This window comes from Lissotriton vulgaris, chromosome 1_1 (genome assembly GCF_964263255.1).
Source record: "Lissotriton vulgaris chromosome 1_1, aLisVul1.2, whole genome shotgun sequence".
NCBI classification, from domain to species: domain Eukaryota; kingdom Metazoa; phylum Chordata; class Amphibia; order Caudata; family Salamandridae; genus Lissotriton; species Lissotriton vulgaris.
Genome location: NC_141685.1, coordinates 13488019 through 13511839, shown reverse-complemented (window position 1 = coordinate 13511839; position 23821 = coordinate 13488019). Strand labels below are relative to the sequence as shown.

Below are 23821 nucleotides of genomic sequence, written 5' to 3'. Positions count from 1 at the left end.
GTTCCCTCATTGGAGCCCGGGGTGTGCTTCATTCATTCAGTGTGTAGTTCCCTCATTGAAGCTCTGGGCTTCATTCATGTATTCATTCATTCATTCTTTCATTGTGTAGTTCCCTCATTGGAGCCCTGTGAGTGCTTCATTCTTTCATTGTGTAGTTCCCTCATTGGAGCCCTGGATGTGCTTCATTCATTGTGTAGTTCCCTCATTGGAGCCATGGGTGTGCTTCATTCATTCATTGTGTAGTTCCCTCATTGGAGCCCTGTTTGTGCTTCATTCATTCATTCATTGTGTAGTTCCCTCATTGGAGCCCAGTGTGTGCTTCATTAATTTTATGTGTAGTTCCCTTCTTGGAGCCCTGTGTGTGCTTCATTCATTCAGTGTGTAGTTCCCTCATTGGAGCCCTGTTTGTGCTTCATTCATTCATTGTGTAGTTCCCTCATTGGAGCCCGGGGTGTGCTTCATTCATTCAATGTGTAGTTCCCTCATTGAAGCTCTGGGCTTCATTCATTTATTCATTCATTCATTCTTTCATTGTGTAGTTCCCTCATTGGAGCCCTGTGAGTGCTTCATTCTTTCATTGTGTAGTTCCCTCATTGGAGCCCTGTGTGTGCTTCATTCATACATTATGTAGTTCCCTCATTGGAGCCCTGTGTGTGCTTCATTCATTCATTGTGTAGTTCCCTCATTGGAGCCCTGTGTGTGCTTCATTCATTCATTATGTAGTTCCCTCATTGGAGCACTGTGTGTGCTTCATTCATTAATTGTGTAGTTCCCTCATTGGAGCCCGGGGTGTGCTTCATTCATTCAGTGTGTAGTTCCCTCATTGAAGCTCTGGGCTTCATTCATTTATTCATTCATTCATTCTTTCATTGTGTAGTTCCCTCATCGGAGCCCTGTGAGTGCTTCATTCTTTCATTGTGTAGTTCCCTCATTGGAGCACTGTGAGTGCTTCATTCTTTCATTGTGTAGTTCCCTCATTGGAGCCCTGTGAGTGCTTCATTCTTTCATTGTGTAGTTCCCTCATTGGAGCCCTGTGTGTGCTTCATTCATTCATTATGTAGTTCCCTCATTGGAGCCCTGTGTGTGCTTCATTCATTCATTATGTAGTTCCCTCATTGGAGCCCTGTGTGTGCTTCATTCATTCATTGTGTAGTTCCCTCATTGGAGCCCGGGGTGTGCTTCATTCATTCAGTGTGTAGTTCCCTCATTGAAGCTCTGGGCTTCATTCATTTATTCATTCATTCATTCTTTCATTGTGTAGTTCCCTCATTGGAGCCCTGTGTGTGCTTCATTCATTCATTATGTAGTTCCCTCATTGGAGCCCTGTGTGTGCTTCATTCATTCAGTGTGTAGTTCCCTCATTGGAGCCCTGTGTGTGCTTCATTCATTCATTGTGTAGTTCCCTCATTGGAGCACTGTGTGTGCTTCATTCATTCATTGTGTAGTTCCCTCATTGGAGCCCTGTGTGTGCTTCATTCATTCATTGTGTAGTTCCCTCATTGGAGCCCTGTGTGTGCTTCATTCATTCATTGTGTAGTTCCCTCATTGGAGCCCTGTGTGTGCTTCATTCATTCATTCAATGTGTAGTTTAATCATTGGAGCCATGGGTGTGCTTCATTCATTCATTTTGTAGTTCCCTCATTGGAGACCTGTGTGTGCTTCATTCATTCATTGTGTAGTTCCCTCATTGGAGCCCAGTGTGTGCTTCATTCATTCATTCATTGTGTAGTTCCCTCATTGGAGCCCTGTGTGTGCTTCATTCATTCATTCAATGTGTAGTTCAATCATTGGAGCCATGGGTGTGCTTCATTCATTCATTTTGTAGTTCCCTCATTGGAGACCTGTGTGTGCTTCATTCATTCATTGTGTAGTTCCCTCATTGGAGCCCAGTGTGTGCTTCATTCATTCATTCATTGTGTAGTTCCCTCATTGGAGCCCTGTGTGTGCTTCATTCATACATTCAATGTGTAGTTCAATCATTGTAGCCGTGTGTGCTTCATTCATTCATTGTGTAGTTCCCTCATTGGAGCCCTGTGTGTGCTTCATTCATTCATTCAATGTGTAGTTCAATCATTGGAGCCATGGGTGTGCTTCATTCATTCATTTTGTAGGTCCCTCATTGGAGACCTGTGTGTGCTTCATTCATTCATTGTGTAGTTCCCTCATTGGAGCCCAGTGTGTGCTTCATTCATTCATTCATTGTGTAGTTCCCTCATTGGAGCCCTGTGTGTACTTCATTCATTCATTCAATGTGTAGTTCAATCATTGTAGCCCAGTGTGTGCTTCATTCATTCATTGTGTAGTTCCCTCATTGGAGCCCAGTGTGTGCTCTATTCATTCATTGTGTCATTCCCTCATTGGAGCCCTGTGTGTGCTTCATTCATCCATTGTGTAGTTCCCTCATTGGAGCCCTGTGTGTGCTTCATTCATTCATTGTGTAGTTCCATCATTGGAGCCCTGTGTGTGCTTCATTCATTCATTGTGTAGTTCCCTCATTGGAGCCCTGTGTGTGCTTCATTCATCCATTGTGTAGTTCCCTCATTGGAGCCCTGTGTGTGCTACATTCATTATGTAGGTCCCTCATTGGAGCCCTGTGTGTGCTTCATTCATTCATTGTGTAGTTCCCTCATTGGAGCCCGGGGTGTGCTTCATTCATTCAGTGTGTAGTTCCCTCATTGAAGCTCTGGGTGTGCTTCATTCATTCAGTGTGTAGTTCCCTCATTGAAGCTCTGGGCTTCATTCATTTATTCATTCATTCATTATTTCATTGTGTAGTTCCCTCATTGGAGCCCTGTGTGTGCTTCATTCATTCATTATGTAGTTCCCTCATTGGAGCCCTGTGTGTGCTTCATTCATTCAGTGTGTAGTTCCCTCATTGGAGCCCTGTGTGTGCTTCATTCATTCATTGTGTAGTTCCCTCATTGGAGCCCTGTGTGTGCTTCATTCATTCATTGTGTAGTTCCCTCATTGGAGCCCTGTGTGTGCTTCATTCATTCATTGTGTAGTTCCCTCATTGGAGCCATGTGTGTGCTTCATTCATTCATTCAATGTGTAGTTCAATCATTGGAGCCATGGGTGTGCTTCATTCATTCATTTTGTAGTTCCCTCATTGGAGACCTGTGTGTGCTTCATTCATTCATTGTGTAGTTCCCTCATTGGAGCCCAGTGTGTGCTTCATTCATTCATTCATTGTGTAGTTCCCTCATTGGAGCCCTGTGTGTGCTTCATTCATTCATTCAATGTGTAGTTCAATCATTGGAGCCATGGGTGTGCTTCATTCATTCATTTTGTAGTTCCCTCATTGGAGACCTGTGTGTGCTTCATTCATTCATTGTGTAGTTCCCTCATTGGAGCCCAGTGTGTGCTTCATTCATTCATTCATTGTGTAGTTCCCTCATTGGAGCCCTGTGTGTGCTTCATTCATACATTCAATGTGTAGTTCAATCATTGTAGCCGTGTGTGCTTCATTCATTCATTGTGTAGTTCCCTCATTGGAGCCCTGTGTGTGCTTCATTCATTCATTCAATGTGTAGTTCAATCATTGGAGCCATGGGTGTGCTTCATTCATTCATTTTGTAGTTCCCTCATTGGAGACCTGTGTGTGCTTCATTCATTCATTGTGTAGTTCCCTCATTGGAGCCCAGTGTGTGCTTCATTCATTCATTCATTGTGTAGTTCCCTCATTGGAGCCCTGTGTGTGCTTCATTCATTCATTCAATGTGTAGTTCAATCATTGTAGCCCTGTGTGTGCTTCATTCATTCATTGTGTAGTTCCCTCATTGGAGCCCAGTGTGTGCTCTATTCATTCATTGTGTCGTTCCCTCATTGGAGCCCTGTGTGTGCTTCATTCATCCATTGTGTAGTTCCCTCATTGGAGCCCTGTGTGTGCTTCATTCATTCATTGTGTAGTTCCATCATTGGAGCCCTGTGTGTGCTTCATTCATCCATTGTGTAGTTCCCTCATTGGAGCCCTGTGTGTGCTACATTCATTCATTATGTAGGTCCCTCATTGGAGCCCTGTGTGTGCTTCATTCATTCATTGTGTAGTTCCCTCATTGGAGCCCTGTGTGTGCTTCATTCATTCATTCAATGTGTAGTTCAATCATTGGAGCCATGGGTGTGCTTCATTCATTCATTTTGTAGTTCCCTCATTGGAGACCTGTGTGTGCTTCATTCATTCATTGTGTAGTTCCCTCATTGGAGCCCAGTGTGTGCTTCATTCATTCATTCATTGTGTAGTTCCCTCATTGGAGCCCTGTGTGTGCTTCATTCATTCATTCATTGTGTAGTTCCCTCATTGGAGCCCAGTGTGTGCTCTATTCATTCATTGTGTCATTCCCTCATTGGAGCCCTGTGTGTGCTTCATTCATCCATTGTGTAGTTCCCTCATTGGAGCCCTGTGTGTGCTTCATTCATTCATTGTGTAGTTCCATCATTGGAGCCCTGTGTGTGCTTCATTCATTCATTGTGTAGTTCCCTCATTGGAGCCCTGTGTGTGCTTCATTCATTCAGTGTGTAGTTCCCTCATTGAAGCTCTGGGCTTCATTCATTTATTCATTCATTCATTCTTTCATTGTGTAGTTCCCTCATTGGAGCCCGGGGTGTGCTTCATTCATTCAGTGTGTAGTTCCCTCATTGAAGCTCTGGGCTTCATTCATTTATTCATTCATTCATTAATTCATTATGTAGTTCCCTCATTGGAGCCCTGTGTGTGCTTCATTCATTCAGTGTGTAGTTCCCTCATTGGAGCCCTGTGTGTGCTTCATTCATTCATTGTGTAGTTCCCTCATTGGAGCCCTGTGTGTGCTTCATTCATTCATTGTGTAGTTCCCTCATTGGAGCCCTGTGTGTGCTTCATTCATTCTTTGTGTAGTTCCCTCATTGGAGCCCTGTGTGTGCTTCATTCATTCATTCAATGTGTAGTTCAATCATTGGAGCCATGGGTGTGCTTCATTCATTCATTGTGTAGTTCCCTCATTGGAGCCCTGTGTGTGCTTCATTCATTCATTGTGTAGTTCCCTCATTGGAGCCCTGTGTGTGCTTCATTCATTCATTCAATGTGTAGTTCAATCATTGGAGCCCTGTGTGTGCTTCATTCATTCATTCATTCATTGTGTTGTTCCCTCATTGGAGCTCTGGGTGTGCTTCATTCATTCATTGTGTAGTTCCCTCATTGGAGCCCTGTGTGTGCTTCATTCATTCATTCAATGTGTAGTTCAATCATTGGAGCCCTGTGTGTGCTTCATTCATTCATTCATTGTGTAGTTCCCTCATTGGAGCCCTGTGTGTGCTTCATTCATTCATTCATTGTGTTGTTCCCTCATTGGAGCTCTGGTTGTGCTTCACTCATCCATTGTGTAGTTCCCTCATTGGAGCCCAGTGTGTGCTTCATTCATCCATTGTGTTGTTCCCTCATTGGAGCCCTGGGTGTGCTTCATTCATCCATTGTGTAGTTCCCTCATTGGAGCCCAGTGTGTGCTTCATTCATTCATTCATTCACTGAGTAGTTCCCTCATTGGATCCCTGTGTGTGCTTCATTCATTCATTCATTGTGTAGTTCCCTCATTGGAGCCCTGTGTGCTTCATTCATCCATTGTGTAGTTCCCTCATTGGAGCCCTGGGTGTGCTTCATTCATTCATTGTGTAGTTCCCTCATTGGAGCCCTGTGTGTGCTTCCTTCATTCATTCATTCATTCTGTAGTTCCCTGGTGGCAGTCACAGATGTCTCTTATTCATTCATTCTTTTCTTCTCCACTGGGAGCTTCTTTGGTGTTGAATAATTAGTAAATATTCAGTCAATATTTATTTCCTGTGGAGTTTGTTACAAACCATTTCAATGTGAAAATGAACTTATATTAAAGTTTTAAAAGCGGAGCTTTAGACTCAGGATCATAGCGCGGTTTACGGGACTCATAGTGACTAAAGGCAAAACCTCTTTTGTCCTGGGTTACTCTCGCTGAAGAACTAGTGTCACTCCTGCGGCAATCTTCAGAGTTTCTCCACTAAAGACATGCTTTTAAAACATGTCTCCAGTCTCGAGTCTTCAAGGCGCTATTTCCGTTTCTGCTGCCAGAGGTAGGTGTGGCGTCTCCCTGACGCCTCCTGGGACAAGAGCAAATCAGACCTGTTACTGTTTAGATGTTTACTGTCCTCATTAACAAGAAATACCCTTTTTAATTTTGAAGAAAATAAGACACCTGTGAAGCAAATCTTGCATTGGTGACCCCTGCTGTGACCTTCGCACTGACCCCTGAACTGACCCCTGCACTGACCCCTGCACTGACCCCAGCACTGACCACTGCCCTGAGCCATGCACTGACCCCTGCACTGACCCCTGCACTGACCCCAGCACTGACCCCTGCACTGACCCCTGCACTGACCCCAGCACTGACCCCTGCACTGACCACTGCACTGAGCCCTGCACTGACCCCTGCACTGAGCCCTGCATTGAGCCCAGCCCTGACCCCTGCACTGACCCCAGCACTGACCCCAGCACTGACCCCTGCACTGAGCCCTGCATTGAGCCCAGCCCTGACCCCTGCACTGACCCCAGCACTGACCACTGCACTGAGCCCTGCCCTGACCCCAGCCCTGACCCCTGCACTGACCACTGCACTGACCCCAGCACTGACCCCTGCACTGACCCCTGCACTGACCCCAGCACTGACCACTGCACTGAGCCCTGCCCTGACCCCAGCCCTGACCCCTGCACTGACCCCAGCACTGAGCCCTGCACTGAGCCCTCACTGAGCCCTGCACTGAGCCCTGCATTGACCCCAGCACTGACCCATGAACTGACCCCTGCACTGACCCCTGCACTGATCCCTGCATTGACCCCTGCACTGACCCCTGCATTGATGCCTGTACTGATCCCTGCACTGACCTCTGCACTGACCCCTGCACTGACCCCTGCACTGACCCCTGCACTGAGCCCTGCCCTGACCCCAGCCCTGACCCCTGCACTGACCCCAGCACTGAGCCCTGCACTGAGCCCTCACTGAGCCCTGCACTGACCCCAGTCTAAAGCCCAGCACTGACCCCAGTCTGAAGCCCAGGACTGAGCCCTGCACTGACCCCTACACTGAAACCTTCCCTGACCCCAGCACTGACCCCAGCACTGACCCATGAACTGACCCCTGCACTGACCCCTGCACTGACCCCTGCATTGACCCCTGCACTGACCCCTGCATTGATGCCTGTACTGATCCCTGCACTGACCTCTGCACTGACCCCTGCACTGACCCCTGCACTGACCCCTGCACTGACCCCTGCCCTGACCCCTGCACTGACCCCTGCACTGACCCCTGCACTGACCCCTGCATTGACCCCTGCACTGACCCCTGCCCTGACCCCTGCCCTGACCCCTGCACTGACCACTGCACTGACCCCAGCACTGACCCCTGCACTGACCCCTGCACTGACCCCAGCACTGACCACTGCACTGAGCCATGCACTGACCCCTGCACTGACCCCTGCACTGACCCCAGCACTGACCCCTGCACTGACCACTGCACTGAGCCCTGCACTGACCCCTGCACTGAGCCCTGCATTGAGCCCAGCCCTGACCCCTGCACTGACCCCAGCACTGACCACAGCACTGACCCCTGCATTGACCCCTGGACTGATCCCTGCACTGACCCCTGCACTGACCCCTGCACTGACCCCTGCACTGACCCCTGCACTGACCCCTGCACTGACCCCTGCCCTGACCCCTGCACTGAGCCCTGCCCTGACCCCAGCCCTGACCCCTGCACTGACCACTGCACTGACCCCAGCACTGACCCCTGCACTGACCCCTGCACTGACCCCAGCACTGACCACTGCACTGAGCCCTGCCCTGACCCCAGCCCTGACCCCTGCACTGACCCCAGCACTGAGCCCTGCACTGAGCCCTCACTGAGCCCTGCACTGACCCTTGCACTGACCCCAGTCTAAAGCCCAGCACTGATCCCAGTCTGAAGCCCAGGACTGAGCCCTGCACTGACCCCTACACTGAAACCTGCCCTGAACCCAGCACTGACCCCAGCACTGACCCATGAACTGACCCCTGCACTGACCCCTGCACTGACCCCTGCACTGACCCCTGCACTGATCCCTGCATTGACCCCTGCACTGACCCCTGCATTGATGCCTGTACTGATCCCTGCACTGACCTCTGCACTGACCCCTGCACTGACCCCTGCCCTGACCCCTGCACTGACCCCTGCACTGACCCCTGCACTGACCCCTGCATTGACCCCTGCACTGACCCCTGCACTGACCCCTGCACTGACCCCTGTATTGACCCCTGCATTGACCCCTGCACTGACCCCTGCACTGACCCCTGCATTGACCCCTGGACTGATGCCTGTACTGATCCCTCCACTGACCCTTGCACTGAGTCCTGCACTGACGCATCCACAGACCCCTGCATTGAACCCTGCACTGACCCCTGCCCTGACCCCTGCACTGACCCCTGCACTGACCCCTGCCCTGACCCCTGCACTGACCCCTGCCCTGACCCCTGCACTGACCCCTGCCCTGACCCCTGCCCTGACCCCTGCACTGACCCCTGCCCTGACCCCTGCACTGACCTGCCCTGACCCCTGCACTGACCCCTGCCCTGACCCCTGCACTGACCCCTGCCCTGACCCCTGCACTGACCCCTGCCCTGACCCCTGCACTGACCCCTGCACCCACCTGTGAGGCTCATGGCTGCTCTTTCCTCCACAGATTCAGCAGCTGTGAGATGTGGGATGAGGTTATTCCATCTTATTCCTTCTCGGAGCCAGAGATATCTGTGCTGTGTGAGGCGCTTAGTGATCCGCGGAGCCGCCTCAAGGAGCTCAGGTGAGTCCAGTAGGAATGTAAATGGGAAGGTGGGGTGGGGGGGGGGAGGGGTTACATCATTCTCACCGAGACCATGTTAGGTTCAGACGTAGGAGCTCCTCGTACGGGTATAAAGTTTGAACCTTTCTTCTGCTTTTAGCAGCAGTTATTATAAGATGCAGTGACTTCCACCTGTCTGCTCCTGTTCTAGTGAGATGGCTCAGCGAGCAAATGCACCTATCCCAGGGGACTGTACTCAACCTTCCGGTCAGGGTCTCCTATTCTGGTGAGATGGCTCAGCGAGCAAATGCACCTATCCCAGGGGACTGTGCTCAACCTTCCGGTCACAGGCTCCTATTCTGGTGAGATGGCTCAGCGAGCAAATGCACCTATCCCAGGGGACTGTGCTCAACCTTCCGGTCACGGGCTCCTATTCTAGTGAGATGGCTCAGCAAGCAAATGCACCTATCCCAGGGGACTGTGCTCAACCTTCCGGTCACGGGCTCCTATTCTAGTGAGATGGCTCAGCGAGCAAATGCACCCATCCCCGGGGACTGTGCTCAACCTTCCGGTCACGGGCTCCAAGTCTGGTGAGATGGCTCAGTGAGCAAATGCACCTATCCCAGGGGACTGTACTCAACCTTCCGGTCAGGGTCTCCTATTCTGGTGAGATGGCTCAGCGAGCAAATGCACCTATCCCAGGGGACCGTGCTCAACCTTCCGGTCAGAGGCTCCTATTCTGGTGAGATGGCTCAGCGAGCAAATGCACCTATCCCAGGGGACTGTGCTCAAACTTCCGGTCACGGGCTCCTGTTCTAGTGAGATGGCTCAGCTAGCAAATGCACCTATCCCAGGGGACTGTGCTCAACCTTCCGGTCGCGGGCTCCTGTTCTAGTGAGATGGCTCAGCGAGCAAATGCACCTATCCCAGGGGACTGTGCTCAACCTTCCGGTCACGGGCTCCTGTTCTAATGAGATGGCTCAGCGAGCAAATGCACCTATCCCAGGGGACTGTGCTCAACCTTCCGGTCACAGGCTCCTGCTCTAGTGAGATGGCTCAGCGAGCAAATGCACCTATCCCGGGGGACTGTGCTCAACCTTCCGGTCACGGGCTCCTGTTCTAGGGAGATGGCTCAGCGAGCAAATGCACCTATCCCAGGGGACTGTGCTCAACCTTCCGGTCACAGGCTCCTATTCTAGTGAGATGGCTCAGCGAGCAAATGTACCTATCCCAGGGGACTGTGCTCAAACTTCCGGTCACGGGCTCCTGTTCTAGTGAGATGGCTCAGCGAGCAAATGCACCTATCCCAGGGGACTGTGCTCAACCTTCCGGTCACGGGCTCCTATTCTAGTGAGATGGCTCTGCGAGCAAATGCACCTATCCCAGGGGACTGTGCTCAACCTTTTGGTCACGGGCTCCTGTTCTAGTGAGATGGCTCAGCGAGCAAATGCACCTATCCCAGGGGAATGTGCTCAACCTTTTGGTCACGGGCTCCTGTTCTAGTGAAATGGCTCAGTGAGCAAATGCACCTATCCCAGGGGACTGTGCTCAACCTTTTGGTCACGGGCTCCTGTTCTGGTGAGATGGCTCAGCAAGCAAATGCACCTATCCCAGGGGACTGTGCTCAACCTTCCGGTCAGGGTCTCCTATTCTGGTGAGATGGCTCAGCGAGCAAATGCACCTATCCCAGGGGACTGTGCTCAACCTTCCGGTCACAGGCTCCTATTCTAGTGAGATGGCTCAGCGAGCAAATGCACCTATCCCAGGGGACTGTACTCAACCTTCCGGTCAGGGTCTCCTATTCTGGTGAGATGGCTCAGCGAGCAAATGCACCTATCCCAGGGGACTGTCCTCAACCTTCCGGTCACAGGCTCCTATTCTGGTGAGATGGCTCAGCGAGCAAATGCACCTATCCCAGGGGACTGTGCTCAACCTTCCGGTCACGGGCTCCAAGTCTGGTGAGATGGCTCAGTGAGCAAATGCACCTATCCCAGGGGACTGTACTCAACCTTCCGGTCAGGGTCTCCTATTCTGGTGAGATGGCTCAGCGAGCAAATGCACCTATCCCAGGGGACTGTGCTCAACCTTCCGGTCACAGGCTCCTATTCTGGTGAGATGGCTCAGCGAGCAAATGCACCTATCCCAGGGGACTGTGCTCAACCTTCCGGTCACAGGCTCCTATTCTAGTGAGATGGCTCAGCGAGCAAATGCACCTATCCCAGGGGACTGTGCTCAACCTTCCGGTCACGGGCTCCTGTTCTAATGAGATGGCTCAGCGAGCAAATGCACCTATCCCAGGGGATTGGGCTCAACCTTCCGGTCACAGGCTCCTGCTCTAGTGAGATGGCTCAGCGAGCAAATGCACCTATCCCGGGGGACTGTGCTCAACCTTCCGGTCACGGGCTCCTGTTCTAGTGAGATGGGTCAGCGAGGAAATGCACCTATCCCAGGGGACTGTGCTCAAACTTCCGGTCACAGGCTCCTGTTCTAGTGAGATGGCTCAGCGAGCAAATGCACCTATCCCAGGGGACTGTGCTCAACCTTCCTGTCACGGGCTCCTATTCTAGTGAGATGGCTCAGCGAGCAAATGCACCTATCCCAGTGGACTGTGCTCAACCTTTTGGTCACGGGCTCCTGTTCTAGTGAGATGGCTCAGCGAGCAAATGCACCTATCCCAGGGGACTGTGCTCAACCTTTTGGTCACGGGCTCCTGTTCTAGTGAGATGGCTCAGCGAGCAAATGCACCTATCCCAGGGGACTGTGCTCAACCTTTTGGTCACGGGCTCCTGTTCTAATGAGATGGCTCAGCGAGCAAATGCACCTATCCCAGGGGACTGTGCTCAACCTTCCGGTCACTAGCTCCTGCTCTAGTGAGATGGCTCAGCGAGCAAATGCACCTATCCCAGGGGACTGTGCTCAACCTTCCGGTCACAGGCTCCTGCTCTAGTGAGATGGCTCAGCAAGCAAATGCACCTATCTCGGGGGACTGTGCTCAACCTTCCGGTCACAGGCTCCTGTTCTAGTGAGATGGCTCAGCGAGCAAATGCACCTATCCCAGGGGACTGTGCTCAACCTTCCGGTCACGGGCTCCTATTCTAGTGAGATGGCTCAGCGAGCAAATGCACCTGTCCCAGGGGACTGTGCTCAACCTTCCGGTCACAGGCTCCTGCTGTAGTGAGATGGCTTAGCGAGCAAATGCACCTATCCCAGGTGACTGTGCTCAACCTTTTGGTCACGGGCTCCTGTTCTAGTGAGATGGCTCAGCGAGCAAATGCACCTATCCCAGGTGACTTTGCTCAACCTTTTGGTCACGGGCTCCTGTTCTAGTGAGATGGCTCAGCGAGCAAATGCACCTATCCCAGGTGACTGTGCTCAACCTTTTGGTCACGGGCTCCTGTTCTAGTGAGATGGCTCAGCGAGCAAATGCACCTATCCCAGGGGACTGTGCTCAACCTTTTGGTCACGGGCTCCTGTTCTAGTGAGATGGCTCAGCGAGCAAATGCACCTATCCCAGGGGACTGTGCTCAAACTTTTGGTCACAGGCTCCTGTTCTAGTGAGATGGCTCAGCGAGCAAATGCACCGATCCCAGGGGACTGTGCTCAACCTTCCGGTCACGGGCTCCTGTTCTAGTGAGATTGCTCAGCAAGCAAATGCACCTATCCCAGGGGACTGTGCTCAAACTTCCGGTCACGGGCTCCTGTTCTAGTGAGATGGCTCAGCGAGCAAATGCACCTATCCCAGGGGACTGTGCTCAACCTTCAGCTCACGGGCTCCTGTTCTAGTGAGATGGCTCAGCGAGCAAATGCACCGATCCCAGGGGACTGTGCTCAACCTTCCGGTCACTGGCTCCTCTTCTAGTGAGATGGCTCAGCGAGCAAATGCACCTATCCCAGCGGACTGTGCTCAACCTTCCGGTCACAGGCTCCTGTTCTAGTGAGATGGCTCAGCGAGCAAATGCACCTATCCCAGGGGACTGTGCTCAAACTTCCGGTCACGGGCTCCTGTTCTAGTGAGATGGCTCAGTGAGCAAATGCACCTATCCCTGGGGACTGTGCTCAACCTTCAGCTCATGGGCTCCTGTTCTAGTGAGATGGCTCAGCGAGCAAATGCACCTATTCCAGGGGACTCAATCAATCAATCAATGACATTTATAGAGCGCACTACATACCTGTAGGGTCTCAAGGCGCTGGAGGTGGGGGGGGGTGCCGCTACTGCTCGAACAGCCAGGTCTTCAGCTTCTTCCTGAAGGAGATGTGGTCTTGGGTCAGGCGCAGGTCGGTCGGGAGGGAGTTCCAGGTCTTGGCGGCCAGGTAGGAGAAGGACCTTCCTCCTGTAGTCGCTCTTCGGATGCGGGGGACGGCGGCGAGGGCGTGGTTGGCTGATCGGAGGTGGCGTTTGGGAGCGTAGAAGTTGATTCGGCTGTTGAGGTAGCTCGGGCCTTGGTCGTGTAGGGCTTTGTGTGCGTGGGTGAGGAGGCGGAAGGTGATTCTTTTGTTGACGGGGAGCCAGTGAAGGTCTCTCAGATGTCCGGAGATGTGGCTGGTTCGTGGGATGTCGAGGATGAGTCTGGCTGATGCGTTCTGGATCCGCTGGAGTCTCTTCTGGAGCTTGGCGGTGGTACCGGCGTAGAGGGTGTTGCCGTAGTCCAGTCGGCTAGTGACGAGGGCCTGGGTGACCGTCTTCCTGGTCTCGGTGGGGATCCACCAGAAGATCTTCCGTAGCATGCGTAGGATGTTGAAGCACGCCGAGGAGACATTGTTGACTTGCCTGGTCATGGAGAGGGAGGAGTCCAGGATGAGGCCCAGGTTGCGTGCATGGTCTGTCGGTTTGGGTGCGGTGCCCAGGGCGGGGGGCCACCAGGAGTCGTCCCAGGCGGAGGGTGAAGAGCCCAGGATGAGGACCTCCGTCTTGTCCGAGTTCAGTTTCAGGCGGCTGGTCGTCATCCACTCGGCTACCTCTTTCATCCCTTCGTGCAGGTTAGCTCTGGCGGCGGCGGGGTCGTTTGTCAGGGAGAGGATCAGCTGGGTGTCGTCGGCGTAGGAGATTATGCTGAGGTTGTGTTTGCGTACGATGGCCGCGAGGGGGCTCATGTAGACGTTGAAGAGGGTGGGGATCAGTGAGGATCCTTGTGGGACGCCGCAGATGACTTCGGTGGCCTCTGACTTGTACGGTGGTAGGCGGACTCTCTGTGTTCTTCCGTCGAGGAAGGAGATGATGCAGTCCAGCGCCTTGTCCAGGATTCCGACGTTGCTGAGGCGCTGTACTAGGGTGCGGTGGCAGACAGTGTTGAATGCCGCGGAGAGGTCTAGGAGGATGAGGGCCGCTGTTTCTCCGTTGTCCATCAGGGCTCGGATGTCATCGGTGGCGGCGATGAGGGCGGTCTCGGTGCTGTGATTGGCTCGGAAGCCGGACTGTGAGGGGTCGAGGGATCCATTTGTCTCGAGGAAGGCGGCCATCTGCTTGTTGACGGTCTTCTCGATGACTTTGACTGGAAACGGAAGGAGCGAGATGGGGCGGTAATTCTTGAGTTCGGTAGGGTCCGCTGTGGGTTTCTTGAGTAGAGCGCTGAGTTTGGCGTGCTTCCAGCTCTCAGGGAAGGTGGCGGTGTCGAAGGATGTGTTGATGATGTCTCGCAGGTGGGGTGCAATGACAGCGTCGGCCTTGTTGAAGACGTGGTGAGGGCAGGGGTCGGTCGGTGATCCGGAGTGGATGGAGTTCATCGTGCGGATGGTGTCTTCGGTGCTGATCGGGGTCCAGGCGTGGAGGGTGGTGGTGGGGGGTGGTTGTTCGGTCTTGGTGTGCGTTGGTTGGTTGTTGAAGCTGTTGTGTATGTCCGCGATCTTGTTGTGGAAGTATGAAGCGAGGGAGTTGCAGAGGTCTTGCGATGGGGTGATGTCGTTGTTTCCTGCGCTGGGGTTGGAAAGCTCTTTCACGATGTTGAAGAGTTCCTTGCAGTTGTGTGCGTTGTTGTCCAACCGGTCCTTGAATGCTGTTTTCTTGGCGGCGCGGATCAGCTGGTGGTGCTTCCGGGTGGCCAGCTTGATGGTGGTCCTGTTGTCCGGTGTAGGTTCCCTTCTCCAGACTTTCTCGAGGGCTCGGCAGTTCTTTTTGGAGCTCTTGAGTTCGTCGGTGAACCACGGGGCTTTGTTGCTGCCGGGTCTGCTGGGCGGGGTCCTCAGCGGGGCGAGCTCGTCCGCGCAGATGCTGATCCACTTTGTGAGGTTGTCGGCGGCCTGGCTGGGGTTCGCTGAGCTGGCAGGAGGCTGCTGGCTCAGGGAGGTGGCGAGCTGGTCTGCTGTGCTCAACCTTTTGGTCATGGGCTCCTGTTCTAGTGAGGTGGCTCAGCGAGCAAATGCACCTATCCCAGGGGACTGTGCTCAACCTTTTGGTCACGGGCTCCTGTTCTAGTGAGGTGGCTCAGCGAGAAAATGCACCTATCCCAGGGGACTGTGCTCAACCTTCCGGTCACGGGCTCCTGTTCTAGTGAGATGGCTCAGCGAGCAAATGCACCTATCCCAGGGGACTGTGCTCAACCTTTTGGTCACGGGCTCCTGTTCTAGTGAGATGGCTCAGCGAGCAAATGCACCTATCCCAGGGGACTGTGCTCAACCTTCCGGTCACGGGCTCCTGTTCTAGTGAGATGGCTCAGCGAGCAAATGCACCTATCCTAGGGGACTGTGCTCAACCTTTTTGTCACGGGCTCCTGTTCTAGTGAGATGGCTCAGCGAGAAAATGCACCTATCCCAGGGGACTGTGCTCAACCTTCCGGTCACGGGCTCCTGTTCTAGTGAGATGGCTCAGCGAGCAAATGCACCTATCCCAGGGGACTGTGCTCAACCTTCCAGTCACGGGCTCCTATTCTGGTGAGATGGCTCAGCGAGCAAACGCACCTATCCCAGGGGACTGTGCTCAACCTTTTGGTCACGGGCTCCTGTTCTAGTGAGATGGCTCAGCGAGCAAATGCACCTATCCCAGGGGACTGTGCTCAACCTTCCAGTCACGGGCTCCTATTCTGGTGAGATGGCTCAGCGAGCAAATGCACCTATCCCAGGGGACTGTGCTCAACCTTTTGGTCACGGGCTCCTGTTCTAGTGAGATGGCTCAGCGAGCAAATGCACCTATCCCAGGGGACTGTGCTCAACCTTTTGGTCACGGGCTCCTGTTCTAGTGAGATGGCTCAGCGAGCAAATGCACCTATCCCAGGGGACTGTGCTCAACCTTTTGGTCACGGGCTCCTGTTCTAGTGAGATGGCTCAACGAGCAAATGCACCGATCCCAGGGGACTGTGCTCAACCTTCCGGTCACGGGCTCCTGTTCTAGTGAGATGGCTCAGCGAGCAAATGCACTTATCCCAGGGGACTGTGCTCAACCTTTTGGTCACGGGCTCCTGTTCTAGTGAGGTGGCTCAGCGAGCAAATGCACCTATCCCAGGGGACTGTGCTCAACCTTCCAGTCACGGGCTCCTATTCTGGTGAGATGGCTCAGCGAGCAAATGCACCTATTCCAGGGGACTGTGCTCAACCTTTTGGTCACGGGCTCCTGTTCTAGTGAGATGGCTCAGCGAGCAAATGCACCTATCCCAGGGGACTGTGCTCAACCTTTTGGTCACGGGCTCCTGTTCTAGTGAGATGGCTCAGCGAGCAAATGCACCTATCCCAGGGGACTGCGCTCAAACTTCCGGTCACGGGCTCCTATTCTAGTGAGATGATATGATTACTTCTGGTAAAACAAGCTGCGTAACACTCCTCCTGGACTAAGCGGGATTGCTGCTCTCCACAGCTACCACTTAGAGAGCTTTCTAAGGTTGTCTAAGAGCACTAAAACCCCCGTAAGGGTTGTCTGGATTAGTGCATGGTGCTTCACTTAAATAGGTGTGCACCATATACTCCGCCAGCCTCCTACAGTAGTCTTCTACGATGGGATTTCACGGTTATAAAGTGCGCATAACCATCTTTGGATTGAGCCACTTGTAGCCTCGCTTCACCAGTGGATGTATGTCATTACCACGCAGGTTTTACAACGCAAGTCGTTACAACGACTTGCGTTGGGGGGCGCTGGATAGTGAATAGTTTAATTTACTATTCCAACTCCAGTCCCCGTGGATAGTAGGGAAGGTTTTGGATAGGAAATTAAACTATTCCCTATCCTAGAGCGCCCCCCAGCGCAAGTCGTTGTAACGACTTGCATTGTAAAAGTTGCGTGGTAAAGGTACTGCGTGGTAAAAGTTGCGTTGTAAACGCTGTTCACCTCACCAGTGGTTATCTAAAAGCCTCTTCCACCAGCCTCTGTCTGATTTACTACTTAGCTCTGGGGGACTAAACAACCGTGGTTTACCCAACCCCCCCAGAGTTGTTCTACCCAAGGTACGCGATGACTCAGTTCCAAGTGTATCCAATCAGCCCCAATCATCCCGTTAAATTCTAATTCACTCTTAAGCCGCATTGAGAGCCACAGAAGTGTTGGACGGAGTCAAACAAAATCAGTTATAACATCTGCTCCCATTTCTTGATGGACACATTTCTCTGGGACACTCGGGGGTATTCTTGATCGCTTTCTTTACATTTTGTTTTCAGGAACTGGAATTGAACGGCAAGACTTGTACCCCCAGATTTCAACACCAAACGCCCCCGCGGGGACGCACTTTGCATTGTAAATGTGTATAACTGATTTAATGTGACTGTGACCGAAACGTCTACTAAAGGGACCATGAGTTGCCCTGATAAGAGATGGTATATGTGCTTTTATAAGTGGACCCAAGGCCCTCCATCAATTCATACAGTGGGAGGAGTTAAAGTGTTTCTTGTCCACCTCGGATCAGAGAGTCCTGGGCCAGCGCAGCTGCTGTTCTCGGTATTCATACCTTGTTTTTAATCCCGGTAGTGATAAGCCCTTCGAATCGTTAATGTTTTAACCCCTTCTCCTTATCGCTCCTTCTTAGCCTCGATGGCTGTTCGATAACCGGTCCTTCCTGGGCAGCTCTGGCCGCCGCCCTTCGCTCCAGCCGCTCTTTGCTGGAACTGGACTTGAGTGACAATTATCCCCTGGGTGACGCTGGTGCGACCCTGATCTGGGAGGGCCTGAAGCACCCGGACACCCGGCTGCAGAAGATCAGGTGAGGAGCAGGGGGGTTGGGGGGGGGGGCGCATTTCTGTCTCATCTGCATTTTGTACTTTCCTCTGTATTCATTGACTCTGAGCGCCGCCTCTCTCCTCCATATCTTTGTCTTACATGCAGGTTTGAGGGTCAGCTCTCTGAAGCCTGTTTTAGGCGCTATCCGCACCCCGAGTGCACGGAGTAGGAGAATGTCCCCCAAAGGATGCAGATTTTAAGGAGTCCCCCTCTGCTGCCATACGTTTCATTTCCTGTGGATTTCGGGGGCCTACATCCAGCTGCGTCTATTCATTGCTTGCAGCGGGGGAGAGGGGGGGGGGTGAATGTAGGCCAAGATGAAACATTAATATCAAAACTATCTGCCAGACAGGTCAGTGTAAAACTAGGAGTGAGTGCTGCCCTGCACCCCAACAACATCAGGACTGAAACCAGGCGACAGTGGGAGGAGTTAAAGTGTTTCTTGTGCACCTCAGATCAGAGAGTCCTGGGCCAGCTGCTGGTCTGAATATTTATACCTTGTTTTTAATGCTGTTGGTAATAAATCCTTCGAATCGTTAATGTTTTAATCCCCTCCCCTCTCTCTCTTTCTCTCTCTCTCTCTCTCTCTCTCTCTCTCTCTCTCTCTCTCCTCTCTCTCTGTCTCTCTCTCTCTCTCTCTCTCTCTCTCTCTCTCTTTCTCGCTCCCTCTTAGCCTCTCTTGGTGTCGGATCACCGGTGCTTCCGGTGCAGCTCTGGCCGCCGCCCTTCGCTCCAGCCGCTCTTTGCTGGACCTGGACTTGAGCTTCAATCTCCTGGGTGACGCTGGTGCGACCCTGCTCTGTGAGGCCCTGAAGCACCCGCACACCCGGCTGCAGAAGATCAGGTGAGGAGCGGCGGGGGGGGGGGGGGGGGGGGGGGGAGGGTGGTGGGGCGCATTTCTGTCTCTTCTGCACTTTGTATTTTCCTCTGTATTCATTGACTCTGAGAGCAGCTTCTCTCCTCCATATGTTTCTTACATGCGGGTTTCAAGGTTAGTTCCCAGAAGCCTGTTTGAGGCGCTATCAGGTTGGGGGGTGGGGTTGAATTTAGCCCAAGATGAAACATTGATATCAAAACCATCTGCCAAACAGGTCAGTGTATAATGAGGAGCGAGGAATGAGGGGTGAGGGGCAGGGTCGGATTGGGATCACAATTCGGCCCGGGCACTGACGAAAAAAGTGGCCCACATTCAAGAGGCGTGGCCCATATTTAAGGGGCGTGGCCCACATTCAAGGGGCGTGTCCTTTCATGAAACACCATTTGCACAGACAAGGAATGAAAGTGGGAGGATACTGTTCTTGCACACGACACAGGGCCAAGGTGACAATGGCCTACATGCTGAGCAACTAAAAAAAATAGCAAGGCCCCTTTTTGTCACAAAATTATTCCAGCCCTCCAGCACAGGAGCACCTGAAAAGCAGCAAAGCCCCTGCTATTACTAACCTGCTCAGCCCTCCCCAGACCTTCAGCTCAGGAGCCCATGAACAGAGGTAAGGCCCCTGCAATTAGTAAATTAATCAACCCTCCAGGCCTTGGGAAAATGTCCTGGCAGGGGAGCACAAAACACAGCTTTCTGGGTCATCCAAGGTAGCCAGGTAGCCAGGTAGCCAGGGGGGAGGCTGAGGTGAAGCTGGTGCATGGGAAGTGCCTTCCCAGTGTGTTCTGGCAGTTTGAGTATTTCCCATTTACTGTAGTATTACCCTTGTACCTGTGTATGGTACCCTTTCTAACTTGCACACGTCACTTTTCTCTTGTAACACACTGTTTGCTACCTCTCACTTTTGTTTGCTTTAGATACTTGCACAAGTGCCACCATTGCCTACGTAACGTTTTTTCTTATGCTGGAGTGTCTGCCATTAATTGCAGTATTATACCTCTACTTGTATTTTGTACGCTTTTGTGACCTGCACACATATCTCTTTTTCCTCCTGTAATGTATCGTTTGCTCCTCTTGTATTTTGGTTGCTCACTATTGTCACTTTTGATTCATGTCACTTAATGTTTGCTTTTGTAATTTGTCCACTTATAATTTTCTCCTCATGTATTATTGCTGTGCCTAGTGTGAAGCGCTCCGACACCTTCGGGTAAAGTCCGTGCTATATGAAATTGCAAAAATAAATAAATAAAACAAAAACATTCCAAACATCACCAGGCCCCCACAGCAAGACCCATTCTTCCTCGCCCACTATGCCCTGCATGTGAAGGGCTGTGGGCGAGGTGTTAAGACTAACACCGTTTCTGGGCTGCATGGGCGCCAGGGGCCCGAGGTGCAAATGGCTCAAAGGCCTGAGAAACACCTGGCCCCCAGGGAGGCCGATTATTGCAAACAATCACCCCTCCCCAGCCCAGCCTCAGCTTGATTGCCTGGCAGGGCAGGGGTGAAGGAGAGGCCACAGCTGACAATCGCTGTCTGGCCGCACAGCGAGGCTGCTTTCATTTTCTGTCTCCGTGCACTCTGTGGGCCGGTTTTTTTTCTCCCCTTTCCTAGTCCACTCTCTGTGGACTGGGACAGGGGAGAAAAAAAACGGCCCACAGAGGGCACTGAGGCACTGGCCCTTCAGCCCATGCCCGAATGCCCGCCTTGCCAATCCGCCCCTGGTGAGGGGTGAGGAGTGAGGAGTGAGGAGTGAAGAATGAGGAGTGAGGAGTGAGGAGTGAGGAGTGAGGGGTGAGGGGTGAGGGGTGAGGGGTGAGGAGTGAGGAGTGAGGAGTGAGGGGTGAGGAGTGAGGAGTGAGGGGTGAGGAGTGAGGAGTGAGGAGTGAGGGGTGAGGGGTGAGGAGTGAGAGGAGTGAGAGGAGTGAGGGGTGAGGAGTGAAGAGTGAGGAGTGAGGGGTGAGGAGTGAGGGGTGAGGGGTGAGGGGTGAGGAGTGAGGAGTGAGGAGTGAGGAGTGAGGCGTGAGGAGTGAGGAGTGAGGAGTGAGGAGTGAGGGGTGAGGGGTGAGGGGTGAGGAGTGAGGAGTGAGGAGTGAGGGGTGAGGGGTGAGGGGTGAGGAGTGAGGGGTGAGGGGTGAGGAGTGAGGGGTGAGGAGTGAGGGGTGAGGAGTGAGGAGTGAGGAGTGAGGAGTGAGGAGTGAGGCGTGAGGAGTGAGGAGTGAGGAGTGAGGAGTGAGGGGTGAGGGGTGAGGGGTGAGGAGTGAGGAGTGAGGAGTAAGGATTGTGAAGTGAGGAGCGAGGGGTGAGGAGTGAGGAGCGAGGGGTGAGGAGTGAGGAGTGAGGAGTGAGGAGTGAGGAGTGAGGAGTGAGGAGTGATTAATGAGGTGTGAGGAGTGCGTGCTGCCCTGCGTTCCAACACCATCAGGTATGAGCTCTTAGTTAAATAAAGGTTGTTGATGTTATTCCTGAATTTGTAAAACCAATCACCACATTCATTTTTTTAATTTGATTTATATTTTGATATCACAGACCAGGCTCTCTGGACATCGGAGCACCGTATAGAAGATTGTATACATCACCTGTTTACGGGAAAAGCTAGAATTCACAACAAGATGCCTTGCGGTAGAGACATGGAGGGAATAAAAACAAGCAGCCTTCACTCGGGATGGGAAACAGAGTCAAAGAAACTAAATGTGGAAATTTGGAATAATCAGAGCATTTTTGGGCAGGAAGGAGGGAGAAAAAACTATCAAAATGTAATGACTGGTTATCATTTAATGAGTGATAAAGTGAATGTGAGAACGAATGAATACAACTCAAACAGCTTCTATTCATGTATCTCTGAATACTGAGGAGGACCTCTGCCCCCTCGCCCTGCCTTCATCTCTAGTGCTGGGGGTCATCAGCTCAGCTTCGAAAGTGGAGTCCTGGTTTTAATCAAGGCTTGTGGAAGCATCTGTTGAGCAGAGTAGGGAGAGCGTGATCCTTGTGACCATCCACGAGTGAAGTCGGGGGGTTCTGTGGATCGGGCTGTTCGAAGTCTGGGAGTCCAGGTCTTGTCGGCCTCTGTCGTTCGAGCTCCGGCAGGAGCAACGGCAAAGAAAGTCTCGATGCGCTGATGGTGCCTGCTTGCACAGGGTGGCCACTCGTTGACCACAAGGGAGATTCTTCAGTCTTCTACGTCGAGTGGGATGTCGAAGGGTCCAGAGTTTCGTTTCAAAGTTTCAGTCAGGATGATCTAAATTGCATTGGCACAGCTCCTACCTTTATTCCAAATCAAGGGGCTGGATCACCTGCTAGGTCCCTCCTATGCATGGGACCCAGGAAGGGGGTGGTTACACCCCTTTCCCTTTGTCCAGTTTCGCGCCAGAGCTGGGGCTGCAGTGCCCCAGCACCGGTTTGAACTGGGCTATGCATGGGAAGCCTTGTGCTCCCCAGGCAGTGTCTAGTTTCATTCAACCCTCCATGCTACAATTCACTATCTCCTGTCTTGGGTAGTGTAACACCTCCCTGTGACAGGATATCATTTGTCCAGGCCTCCCCTGCCGGAGTTTCGGTCAGCAGCAGGAGGCCAGACTCGTGTCTGTGGCAGCAGCATCCATTTTGTGATGCTGGGGCTCTGGTTAGATTTAACCGCGTTTAAGCAAAGTAACATGTCTTCTCCCTCAAGAAGAGTGGAATGCTAAGCCCGCTGCCAGAACTGGTGAGGGGGTAGTACCCCAAAGCGTATGACACCTTACATGACATGTTTTGAAAAAGCCAAACCAAAGTTAGCAAGTAACCACGAGGATTATAATGCACTTAAGAGTATATGCTATGGCAATATCCCAGAACAGCTAAGGGAGTTGGTCCCGAAAGCTGCAAACAGGCTCAGCTCATGCCAGAGCACCATCTCACATAAAACCAAGCACTCTGCCTCCAGGATTGTTAAGGCCTGCCTTAGGAGTGACTTATAGGTATATATGTGTCCAGATATAGGTTTAGATATAGGTATACTATATCTAAGCAAGGGGTGCTTACAACACCTTGCCCCAGCTGAGTGGTCAGCCAGTTGTGTCAATGTGAGTGGCCAGCTAGGGGTGGCAAAAGATATGCTGCAGCCCGTGGTAGGCCTTGGATGCACCTAGGCCCTGGCTACCTATAGTACTCTGTACAGGGGCTGAAAAGGTGTCCAATACCAAATTGGTGATGTACCTAAAGTACATGGATGTGAATTTAGAGAGAGAACAGCAGGCTGTGGGTCTGATTAGCAGGCCCGAAGCCACATTATGTCGAAAACCAGTGAAGCAAAAAGCAAAAATCTGGGGTGACCATAGGAAAGCTGACCCTACTCTCCTACAATCACCTCTGTCACTTATATTGAGGATGCAGCAGGGTCACCTGTGTCACTTATATTGAGGATGCAGCAGGGTCACCTGTGTCACTTATATTGAGGGAGCAGCAGGGTCACCTCTGTCACTTATATTGAGGATGCACCAGGGCCACCTCTGACACTTATATTGAGGATGCACCAGGGCCACCTCTGACACTTATATTGAGGATGCACCAGGGCCACCTCTGACACTTATATTGAGGATGCACCAGGGCCACCTCTGTCACTTATACTGAGGATGCAGCAGGACCACCTCTGTCACTTATATTGTGGATGCGACCACCTCTGTCACTTATATTGAGGATGCAGCAGGGTCACCTCTGTCCCTTATATTGAGGATGCAGCAGGACCACCTCTGTCACTTATATTGAGGGTGCAGCAGGGTCACCTCAGTCACTTATATTGAGGATGCAGCAGGACCACCTCTGTCACTTATATTGAGGATGCAGCAGGGTCACCTCTGTCACTCATATTGAGGATGCAGCAGGGTCACCTCTGTCACCTATATTAAGGATGCAGCAGGGTCACCTCTGTCACTTATATTGTGGATGCAGCAGGACCACCTCTGTCACTTATATTAAGGATGCAGCAGGGTCACCTCTGTCACTTATATTGAGGATGCAGCAGGACCACCGGT

The 23821-nt window shown here is 52.3% G+C and overlaps 1 protein-coding gene across 1 annotated transcript in view; it reads left to right on the top strand.

The window, feature by feature from the left end:
- LOC147736959 (NACHT, LRR and PYD domains-containing protein 12-like) overlaps nucleotides 1-23821 on the top strand; it is a 769506-nt gene that overhangs the window by 439390 nt on the left and 306295 nt on the right. The window contains exons 4-6 of the mRNA XM_086934203.1: nucleotides 8713-8829; nucleotides 17748-17921; nucleotides 18612-18782. Coding sequence (XP_086790329.1) covers nucleotides 8713-8829; nucleotides 17748-17921; nucleotides 18612-18782 — 462 coding nt within the window. The remainder of the gene's footprint in view (nucleotides 1-8712; nucleotides 8830-17747; nucleotides 17922-18611; nucleotides 18783-23821) is intronic.